Below are 12,051 nucleotides of genomic sequence, written 5' to 3' on the forward strand. Positions count from 1 at the left end.
ATTTATAAATCATACATAAAAATCAAGAAAGCAATCAATGCATAAAATTTGAAATTACAAAAAAAAAAATGAAACCAACATCATTTGTAGCCTTGTAGCTTATAATATCAAAATAAAAGTAAGTATTAAATGTTTAGTACAACAACAAAAGCATAAACATAAATTGTCTAGCACGTGAAGTTTCAACTATTCAATAGAAGGAATGATATGATTAGCTTCTTCAATGGCATGTCTTTGAACTTCTATATCATCTTCAATAAATATCATACCTTCTAATTCAGGCTCATCAAGTGAAAGATTAGCAATTTCTAATATTCTCATATCATCAAGAGACTCAAATCCATCTCGGAAATGAGAGAACCTCACTCACAGCCGCGGAAGTAAATATGACTCGTTTTTTTTTAGACACGCGTATAGGATACACGTGTCCTTTTAAAATTAAATAGTATTTTAATTGGATACGGCTTTGCCGTATCTGACACGTATCGGTGTCGTATCGTAGGCGTATCGGTGTATCGAATATAGCACGACTTCATAAATAGGTGTATCGGTGCAACATAGGTCATATCCTTTTTAGAATTGACGTTCCGCAACATAGGTCATATCCTATCAATTGTGGATGTGTCACTATTTGACGCTAATGATCAACCTCACGCAGCATTTAGATGGGCACACCTTGATACAATCAATCATGCATGTATACTACTTGGTGCTAATGATCGGCCTCACAAGTATATGCACTCAAGCACCCTCATGTGGTTGCCTGCAGGTGTGATACAACTTGACCTTAATGGTCGGCCTTGCAAGTATGTACCCTTACATAGTAAACCATTAGTCTTACTCACTGCTGACACATAAGCATTTGAGCATGGAGAGGTTGGTCTCTCTCACACTTTAGAAATCCACACTAATAGCTTGAGGAACCCGTATTGCATATTACTGATGGCTAGTTGTCTAAGGTCTAATTGATTAGATCTAGATATTTTCTATGATGCCTATGATATGATGCCAGCAATGAAATCATACAGATAAGTGATGTGCTGTGATGATATGTGATGCGATGATGTATTGATAACGATATTAACATGCCACTGACCTTTATTTTTCAGGAGATGGTTTAGAATTGGTGCTTTCTTTTCTACTTATTTTAACAGTATTATTTCATTCTTTATTTCTTTCTATATATTCATGCTATGATATGACGTGACTTGGGTTATTTTGTGAATACACTAGATTATAGAACAATTTTTTGCCCTTAAAATATGCAAGTTAAACGAATATAAAATAAATCAACCTTGTTTATACTCCAATATAAACAATGATTCGATGTTTGGCCCACCATCCTAGGGTATAGACATGTGGCCTTATTAGCAATAAGCCCTAGCTAATTTAGATATAAAAAATAAAAGCAATGCACGCACATCCTTCATATGAATTTTAACCATAGGATGTGTCTGCCTCCCCCATATCATCATGACCTATGGCCTTACTTCTCACATATACGCTTAGATGGCATTTCTAAACTAGGCAATAAATAAGCCCAATTTTTCTTGATTACACAGGATCATATTTTAAGTCCTATTTTTTTATATTTACTCTGCCACATGGAGAATGTATCTAGGCCTGCTTAATCCCACATGATCAGGTTATGAGTCTCATTCTTTCCATTTTCACATCTTCTCTTGAGAAAATTTTCAAGCATTTAATCCCACACTAAGGAGGTTTTCGAGCTTCTTGATCTCATACGATCTAATTGTAAGTCCCATCTTAGGTATCCTTTTCATGAAAAGGAGAAGGGCATGTACTATCATACGTCATATAAGGTTTTGTCTAAGCTTTTATCTTATATGGTAGTGGAGTGTAAGTATGGCATATCAACCTAGAATTATGTCCACGTCGTTATTCTGTGAGGTCTTCTTGGATCAAGCAACCTATGGTTGCTAACAAGGAACCTCAAATCACACGCAACTAAGTTGAGAAAGGATAATGACCAAAATGATGAAACCATAGGACCTTGATCGAAATTGTCATCCCACATTGTATTTTAGTTCTTTACTACATCAATTTATCTCTTTCACAACTTCTTAAGATGTGGAGTTTCCATTCTCTAGTAGCTTCTAATGGCTATATTTAAGTGTTAGCCTGATGATTCGGATCTATCTTATGTTTTAGAATTCAAGTGCCATCACTTTTGGAGCCTATGTTCTTAAGCTTTTTTGTTGAATGACTTTATACCAGGATTATAATTTATTACAAAAAAAATGAGCCCTCATTGGAAATATGCCTTCTCACCTACAATTTAGGATTCCCTTACTATAATTATGTGATTGACCCTACAAATACCTCACTACTTTTCACATACTATGACTACACCCCTACATAATGCACCCTGAGTCTTAGATTCCCATTGGTTTATATAACCTTACTATATGTATGAGCCTTATTATACTTCTCCTTTAATATTGAAAGAGACCACTACATCGCCTTGGTGAATACGCATGCACTTAAACACAAGTATGGACTCCTTAACGACAGTATTCTAAGTAGGGGTGTCAAAATGATTTTTCGGGTCAAGTTTGGGTCGAGTTCGGGTTGAGTTCGGGTCCAACCATAAACTAACCCGCCCTCGATTGCTCCAATCCAAACCCAATCTGATTACACAAACGGGTCAAAAATATGAACCCTGACCCAACCCACCCCAAATCTAGGTTAACCTGACCCAACATGTACCAAGCGAGCGCAGAGCAAGTGATGTCGAGTGTAAAGCATGGATCGAGCTCAGGTGAGGGCACGACTAGGTGGGATGCAGTATGGGCCAGAGACTAGATGCGGTCACATGGTGCGGGCGGAAGCGGAACACGCTAGCTGTGCGACGTAGTGCAGAGCCTGTGGGAGCGCAGGTTTGCCAGTGCACGCGGTGCGGGCGAGAGGTGGGGTCCTACGAAATGCTGGTTGTTTTAGAGATAGCGGGTTGACCCGAACTCGGACCGATTTTTCAAATAGGTCGGGAAATAGAACCCAAACCCAACCCATTTGTTAAACGGGTCAACCCAAAACTGAATTTTTTATGTCGGGTTTGGGTCGGATTTTCAGGTTGGGTCATAAATTGACACCCCTAAGTTTAAGATATGCTTGGGGATATATTTAACCTAAAGAGCTTGCTTTTTTTGGGAAACATCAAACACCAAAATTAAAATAAATTCTATTTAGAGTTATATTCTTTACAGCGGAAATATCTGAAACATTCTTTTAGTTTGTCTTCCCTTGATCCTTGTAGGCCTATAAAGTGCATTGATAAGTTGCAGTCAATCCTTTATTGTAGGATCATAGGCATCTTTAAAATCCTACAAGTTTAGATACATGTGTCCATATTACACATGTTTATTTATGAGCTTTAAGAAATTTTAACGGCTTTTGCATATGTCCACAAGCAAAAGCAAATTGTTACTTTTTTAAGTACAAAGCATTATTATGTATAGATGTGCATATGCACATTCCTCTCTTTACACATGGGGGGTGAGTGAGCACATGTTCAATGTTATTCAAAGATGTGCATATGCATAAATCTCTCCTGGAAGAGGGGTGTATAGAAGGAAAGTAAAATTTTCATTACATATAGCCAAGGAGATATAAAATCTATCTTATTAAAGAATAAAACACCTAAAGCAAAAGGAAAGACACAAGAAAACAAAACCATGAAGAATTAGCTCAAAAACATATATATATATATATATATATATATAGAGAGAGAGAGAGAGAGAGAGAGAGAGAGAGAGAGAGAAGTATTGAGATTTGAACAAGAATCATTTGTATGAGGCAAAAAAACCTATAACCACCAACCTTAAGAATGAAAATACCACAAAAATTAAGCAGAGAAATACAAATTGTTGCATCTTAAAATTGTGAGTCATATCCAAAATCTTGAAGGGCAACAATCATGCTTAATGGAAACATCCACCTCAATCAAAACACAAGCCGTTGAAGGTCATGTTTATATTTTTCAATAATATTCATCACATGTCTATTAAGATACCCACATCATACCTTATATATCCTCAAATTATATCTTATCGCAACAAAATATCATAATATTATTATGTTTTATCCATCATATCTCCAATCCTCGATTGTTTCAATGCTCCAAAGTATAGTAGAGGCTTCTCCTAAGAATAAATTGGAGCAGAATCCCTTAAGAATGCATCAATAAATGTAAATACCTCTATTTCTAGAGAGAGAGTTTAAAATAGTCTCTGGAATATTTTTATAGGGTTATCCTGAGGCATACAAGGCCACATAAATTTAGCAGCAAAACAGGTAAGGGATATTGCTAAAAGCATAGTGACCAACAGTTGCATACCTGCCAATAAAGAATTTCTTTAATAAAGCCTGAATCTCTTTCTCCTTCTGGCCACATTGGTATGACAACATATACTGCAAACTGCTCGCCAGCCCTAATTTTGCTTACAATCTTTAATGCCAATTCCATGGGAATTAAATTATCAGCTCCTGTTTACACCACAAGGCTTGATGATGTAAGCAATCTAAAACGAGTAGGTGACCATGAAAGAAAAGATGCATTAACATAAAAAAAGCATCAATTAAATCAATGATTATCCTGAGGCATTCGAAGCCATCACAATTTGTACAATTGATTTGGTTCTTCACATAAGACTCAGCTTAGTATTAAGAAATCAGAAAAATAAGTCTGATTCATATAACAAATCATAATCTTGAAAGATTTTCTTAGAATAGCATGTCTCAAAGCATGAATAGGAAAAGGATGTGTGTATATATATATATATATATATATATATATATAAGAAAATTAAAGGCTATAAGCTTATATGAATTAATTTAAACTTTAATTTAAATTTATCTATTGTTCATGCCATTATGTTACTGTGGCAAAGCAGGAAAATCAGAAATCCACTAGGAATGGCATGCATCGACTGTGATTAATTTTTAGGGTTAATTCAAGGGTAGTTAATGAATTTTTGCATTAGGTAATTACCAATATACTTAATTCTATCCCTAGACAAACTCACCAGTTTGAAGACCTGTGGCTGGGAGCTCTCAGGTAGGAGCAACGAAAGCAGTAGGGCGAATATGGCCAAAGGAAAGGAGAGGGGAATTTAGGGTGGAAAGGTAAAATCCATTTTTTTGTAATTTCCATCGTTATTTTGGCTATGAATAGGAGTTGCAGGCTTTCCAAATTGATTTGGACATATCATTTGGAGATGGTGTATAAACGAAAGAGGCATCGGGGTGTCGAGGTGTTTTAAATTTTTGTAGAAGTTAAAAGTTATAATAGATAAAGTATAATAGTTTATTCTCTGTTCATTCTATGTCGACCTGGAGGAGTCAACATGGGGTGTGACAATTTTTAAGGCTTTTCTACATGTGACTAGCTAATATGGCTCCTTTTAGACTCATATGTGATAGATTAAAATGAATTTCTCAAATGTGCTTCGTAATTATCAGTACGGGTCAAATGTTGTACAAAAAAATTACTTAGTTCTTGAATGAGAAAATCTAATCAAACTTGTTAATCCTTCTTAGTCCTAAAGCAAGGCCAGACATAGAACCGAAAAGAGGTTCAATGGTTCAATCTAAAATTTTTTAAATGACAAAAATGATGTAATAATTGAATAATAATGTAAATTTATGACCAAAAAATAAACAAATTCATATACAAATAACATATTCTATAATTTTAAAATTAATTCACATATAAATTTATAAATTTAATATAAATAATTATTAATTTATGTAATATGTTTAGAGATAATTTACACCTATAAATTATATATAATTTTCAAGAGAGATCATCTCTTTCATACAAGCAATACATGTAGTTAATTATTTATCTTTTCTGTTTTCTTTGTTTGAAGTTCTGTATTAGTTTAAGGTTGTGATTTATTTTAATACTCAATAAATTCTGATTCCTTAACAAGTGCACTTCAAAGCATTTGGGCAGCATTCTTAATCCTAAATTTATTGCCCCTTATTCTAGTAAAAGGCTATAGAATTTTCATCTGAATTGATTGCCCCTTTTTCTAGTAAAAGGCTATAGAATTTTCATCTGAATTGATATACTTTGTATTTTTAATTCTCATTGAAAATAGTGAGTAATAACTAAAATATTATGGGATTGGTATCAAAATCAATGGTTATATAAAAATGCATTCTAAACATATGACATAATTTATGGGTTAACAAAATAACAAAAGATGCAATTTAAAGAAAATTAATTTCACTATAATTCAAGACAAGCTCAACATAACCATTAAGAATTAAGAGTCAAATTCCTATATTTGTAAAGAGTTATAACCCTTTGTTCTTTTTTCATATTGGATGATGACTAAAGAATTCTTTGAGCAATAGATTTCATATACTTATGAAAGGGCTAAATTTGTTAAAAAAATATTAATAAGCCTTACCCAAATATTTTGGCAAAGAGATACTACAAAAAGAAAATCTAATTAGGCTAATAAGAAACATACGCATAATGAATAATATTTATCATTCATTGATCATCAAGATCAAGTTCATGATCGACTTGAAATTTTTAAAAAATCTATAGTTTTTTAGTGTATTTTATTCAGGTTTTAAGTTCTTGTAGTCCAATATTATTTGGCAAGGGGTTACTATTTTATAAATATTTATTTCTTTAAAGATCTAAGGCAAAAAACTTAGGCATGCAATAAATTGCAATCCTCCAAAAACACAAAAGCACCAAAATCTTGCATGACCATATTTAATTAATCCTATAAAGACAATAGTAAAAATAAATTAGATGTAGAAAAAAATTTTAATTATAATATGATTCTACATTTACTTTTAATTAAACTGACTCTATGCTAGATTCCACACAAGAAAATGTTTCAGAATTAGAACCTAAAATGGAGCAACATCTAAAACTTGAATTTAAGAATTAAAAAAATAGTAAGAATAAATAAAAATTATTGAGCTCGTATATAAACCTAAACCTCAAATAGAATATGAATCTCCCGCTAACAATGAAACTAAACAACTTCTGACTTCTGAAAAAATTGAACCAATTTAACAAATTGATATTGCAACACCTAAAAGACCAGCTACGAAAATTATCTATATGGTTTCTTGATTTATGCACTCATAAAAGAATTTTATTGAGAAAATCAAACTGAGGCAACATACCTATGGATTTATTTATGATAACTTCTTTCAAGAAACTACGAAAATAAAAATTCTATATCTAATTGATTTAAAGATATTTAATTTATCACAATTAATCTTTAAACTAGTAGATTATATTACTTCAAATAGGTTGTTTGTCCATATAATAGAGACATATCATAGTTGCATCTTTTATCAATCATCAAAAGAAAATTTTATGGAACCTAATAAATATAAGCTTTTAGTTTTTCTTTTCTTTTTTTTTTTTCATTTTTCCCCTTCAAAATTAGCAATAGCATGTTCATTACGATATACATAAGTATTTAGCCTTATTCGTGCATGCCTCATACCCTATTGCAATAACAATTGGAAATATGCATAATTAGCATGAGAGAAATTGGTTTAATTTTCATAAGTTTAAGAAAATAAGAGAGTAAGTTTCTTACATTCCAAAATACTTTAATTGATCAACCATTCAAGAATATTTTTAATTCTAAAAGAAGAAATCATGTATTGACATTAGTGTGGTCGACGGGTTCGGTTGTGCGTGTGAGCATGGAGGTTAGCTTGTGCAAGCGAGGAGTGGGTAGGTCGGTGGTAGCTGCCATCGAAAGAGAGGGAGAGATGCCATTAACGGAGGAAGAGATATGCGGCTCAAGGGCTTGATCAATTCTATGCAAAAAAGAATGCGAGCAAGGGACTTCTATCAGTGAAGAGGGGAATAGGGTAGATAGCGAGGGCACTGAGAGTGAGGGAGAGTTGGAATTTTAGATTGAAACTAGTCGGAAAGGGACTTGACGTCAGTGCCACCAAGGTGTACGAGGTCTGGATGATTTTGATAGAAACGTGGATTTTATACAAGGGCTTGATCAATTCTATGCAAAAAAGAATGCGAGCAAGGGACTTCTATCAGTGAAGAGGGGAATAGGGTAGATAGCGAGGGCACTGAGAGTGAGGGAGAGTTGGAATTTTAGATTGAAACTAGTCGGAAAGGGACTTGACGTCAGTGCCACCAAGGTGTACGAGGTCTGGATGATTTTGATAGAAACGTGGATTTTATATATATATATATATATATAGTTTTAATTAAATAAACATTTAATTTTTTAATAATTATTTAAAATTTGATACAACATAGAAAAATTCCTCGCAACTTACTCTGGGGATCATACAAGATGACTACTGCTGTGTTTACCCTCAAAAGGGTAGCCCCCGGGAACCAGAGGGAGGTGCCCAAGGAGAGATCAGGTGGTGGTGGAAGTGGGGGACAGTTCAAGAAGTTGACAGAGAAGGAGATGCAAGAAAAGAGGGCCAAGGGGGTGTGCTTCCGTTGTGATGAGAAGTACATGCCTGGGCATAGATGCAAGGACCGAACTCTTCAGGTCCTCCTTGTTTGTGATAACGAGGAAGACGAGGAGGAAGGTGGGAGCCGGATTGAGGAAGGGAAGAGGAAAAGAGAAATTGCACCTGGATGTGGCAGAAGTCTCTCTGAACTCGGTAGTGGGATTCACTCCGAGTCACACTATGAAGGTGAGAGGAGAGATAGCTGACCATGAGGTGGTGGTGTTGATCGATAGTGGGGCAACCCATAATTTCATTTCCATCCAGATAAGTGGAGTCGTCTGGGAATGGAGCTGGTGGATACGGGCGGCTATGGGGTGATGATAGGCACGGGAGGTGGAAATGGGTAGGGAGTTTGGTAGAGGGGTGGTGCTGAAGATTCAGGAAATCCAGGTGAAGGAAGACTTCCTTCCATTGGAATTGAAGTACTGACGTCATCCTAGGGATGAAATGGCTGGTACCTTGGGGAGACGAAGATCAACTGGGGGACATTGAGGATGGAACTGGTGATAGGGGAGAGAAGGAGGACGATTCAGGGGGATGCGGGGTTGACCAAAGCTGGGGTTTCTCTCAAGTCCCTAATCCGACCCATTCAGCAGGAGGGAGGAGGCTACCTAGTGGAATTGCATAGTTTGGAGGGGGCAGGAAGTGGAGGAGGGGAGGAGCTATACCCTCTCCGTCAGCCGTTGATTCAACAGTTCCAAGAGGTGTTTCAGCCCCTCAAGGATTACCACCGCAGAGGGAGCATGAGCATGCTATTGTATTGAGGGAAGGAGTATCACCCATCAGTGTACGTCCTTACCGCTACCCTCAGTTCCAGAAGGATGAAATTGAACGGTTGATCAGAGAGATGCTGGAGGCAAAGATCATCAGACCCAGCATCAGCCTTTCTCTAGTCCCGTTCTGTTGGTAAAAAGAAGGACGGCAGCTGGCGTTTTTGTGTAGATTACAGAGCACTCAACAAGGAGACTGTACCTGATAAGTTTCCTATACCAGTTATCGATGAGCTCTTGGATGAATTAAGTGGGACCGTGATTTTCAGCAAGATAGATTTGAAATCGGGCTACCACCAGATCCGAATTGAGGAAGGAAATGATCCCAAAACAGCTTTTAGAACTCATGAGGGCCATTATGAGTTCTTGGTGATGCCCTTTGGCCTCACCAATGCACCTGCTACTTTCCAGGCCCTGATGAATAAGGTCTTCAAACCTTATCTCAGACGGTTTGTGTTTAGTATTTTTTGACGACATCCTGATATACAGCAAGTCAGAGGTCGAACATTGGGAACACTTGAAGAAGGTGTTAGAGGTATTACAGGACACCAGTGAGGCAAATTTAAAGAAATGCTGCTTTGCACAAGCCAGTGTAGAGTACTTGGGTCATGTGGTGTCCAAGGAAGGGGTGGCAGCTGATCCCTCCAAAATTGAGCAATGCTAAGTGGCCACTACCAAAGAATCTGAAAGCGCTGAAGGATTCCTGGGATTGACAGGGTATTACAGAAGATTTGTAAAGGATATAGCACCATAGCATGGCCACTTACGGAGCAATTGAAGAAGGATGGTTTCCTGTGGGGGAAGCAGCCACATCCGCGTTCGAGGGCCTGAAGAAGGCAATGACTACAGTGCCGGTCCTAGCTTGCCGGATTTACTCAAACATTCATTGTGGAGACCGATGCATCGGGATATGGATTGGGTGCATACTTATGCAGAACGGAGACCCATCGCTTATTTCAGCCAGTATTGACTGCTCGAGCAAGGATGAAATCAGTATATGAGAGGGAATTGATGGCCATCGTGTTGGCCATTCAGAAATGGCGGCCTTACTACTTGGAAAGACACTCGTTGTCAGGACTGATCAGCGGAGCCTGAATTTCTCTTAGAACAGGATGGTGACGGAGAGCATCAGAGGTGGTTGTCCAAGTTACTAGGGTACGATTTTGAGATTCAGTACAGGCTATGGGTGGAGAACAAGGCGGCCGATGCCTTATCAGATGTATGGAGGAATTGCAGACAGTTGCTCTATTCGTGACTTGGATGCTTGATTGGGAGGCCATCAGAGAAGAAAGCGCTAAAGATGAGAGTTTGGGAAAGATCAGGACGGATTTACTGAAGGAACCAGATAGCCACCGGGATACTCAATGAGGGAGACAAGCTGCTGTATCAAGGGAGGTTTGTGATGCCCCGGACGTCATCCCATCCAAAACCTACTTCAGGAGTTTCATGGGAGTGCCAATAGGGGGCCATTCAGGCGTACAAAAGACATACAGGAGGTAGCTGGGAGCTATACTGGAAGGGATGCATAAAGATGTAGAGGAGATGGTAGCCAGATGTGAGGTCTGTCCAAAGGAGTAAGTACCTAGCTATGTCACCAGGAGGATTACTACAGGCCTTTAGCCTTGCGGTAGAGTATGGAGGAAATCTCTTATGGATTCATAGATGGACTGCCCGTTCAGAGGGATTCACAGTGATCTTAGTAGTGGTGGACAGGTTGAGCAAGTATGCCCATTTCATTCCCCTCCGACATCCCTACCCGCAATAACAGTAGCAACAACCTTTATCAGAGAAGTGGTCAGATTACACGGGGTGCCAGAGGCGATCGTATCAGATAGGGACAAGGTGTTCCTTAGTCATTTCTGGAAGGAGCTATTCAGATTGCAGGGAACAGTGCTCAAGAGAAGTACAGCCTACCACCCACAGACGGATGGACAGACGGAAGTAGTCAACAGGAGCTTGGAAACGTACCTCAGATGCTTGTTTCAGAGACACCAAACTATGGGCGAAGTGGTTATCCTGGGCTGAGTACTGGTACAACACCTCATTTCACTCGCTTCACAAATGACCCATTCAAAGTGTTGTACGGACGGGATCCCCACACTTGGTACACTTTGGGAGCAGTAGTACTCCTGTTTCATCAGTAGAGGAGTATTTGGAGGAGAGGGACCGAGTGTTAGAGGAGTTAAAAAGGCACTTACTGAGGGCGCAGCAAATCATGAAGAAACAAGCAGATGGGCATAGAAAAGATATCCATTTTGAGGCAGGGGATAAGGTGTTCTTGAAGCTTCGCCCATACAGGCAGAAGACAGTCGCCAACAGGAGGAATGAAAAATTAGCTCCAAGTACTTTGGTCCTTATGAAGTGATAGAAAAGATGCGGGCAGTAGCATAATCGACTGAAATACCCCCATCGGCGACTATACACCCAGTTTTTCACGTCTCACAGCTGAGAAGGTCATTGGTGATCACATCGCCATTCCGACTACCGCCGACACTACGGATGAGTTAGAGTGATCCTGGAACCTTTGGAGCTGAAGGGTGTTCGCCAGAAAGAAGATGAAACTAAGGAAGTGTTGATCCAGTGGAAGAACCTTCCTGACTACGAGCCATGTGGGAGCCATCGAGAGGGCGAACAGCAGTTTCCAGATTTTCACCTTGAGGACAAGTAATTCTTTGGGAGGGCGGTAATGTTAGACTGGGCCGGTTGGACCGGTCCAGCAGGACCGGTCCGCATCTACGCGAGACGGACGCGAGAGAGCCCCTGGGCGGAAACGGCTCTG

At 38.2% G+C, this 12,051-nt stretch overlaps 1 protein-coding gene across 6 annotated transcripts in view; it reads right to left on the reverse strand.

Moving 5' to 3' along the window:
• The window catches only part of LOC110108302 (phospholipase D delta), a 46,238-nt gene that overhangs the window by 13,073 nt on the left and 21,114 nt on the right, over positions 1-12,051 (reverse strand). For all 6 annotated transcript variants that reach the window (XR_003699585.1, XM_020838879.2, XM_028691906.1 and 3 more), the window contains exon 7: positions 4,358-4,506. Coding sequence is in view for 5 of the 6 variants with exons in the window: in XM_020838879.2 (XP_020694538.1) it covers positions 4,358-4,506 (149 nt within the window). In the remaining variant the exon portion in view is untranslated. The remainder of the gene's footprint in view (positions 1-4,357; positions 4,507-12,051) is intronic.

This window comes from Dendrobium catenatum, unplaced genomic scaffold (genome assembly GCF_001605985.2).
Source record: "Dendrobium catenatum unplaced genomic scaffold, ASM160598v2 original_scaffold_86292, whole genome shotgun sequence".
NCBI lineage: Eukaryota > Viridiplantae > Streptophyta > Magnoliopsida > Asparagales > Orchidaceae > Dendrobium > Dendrobium catenatum.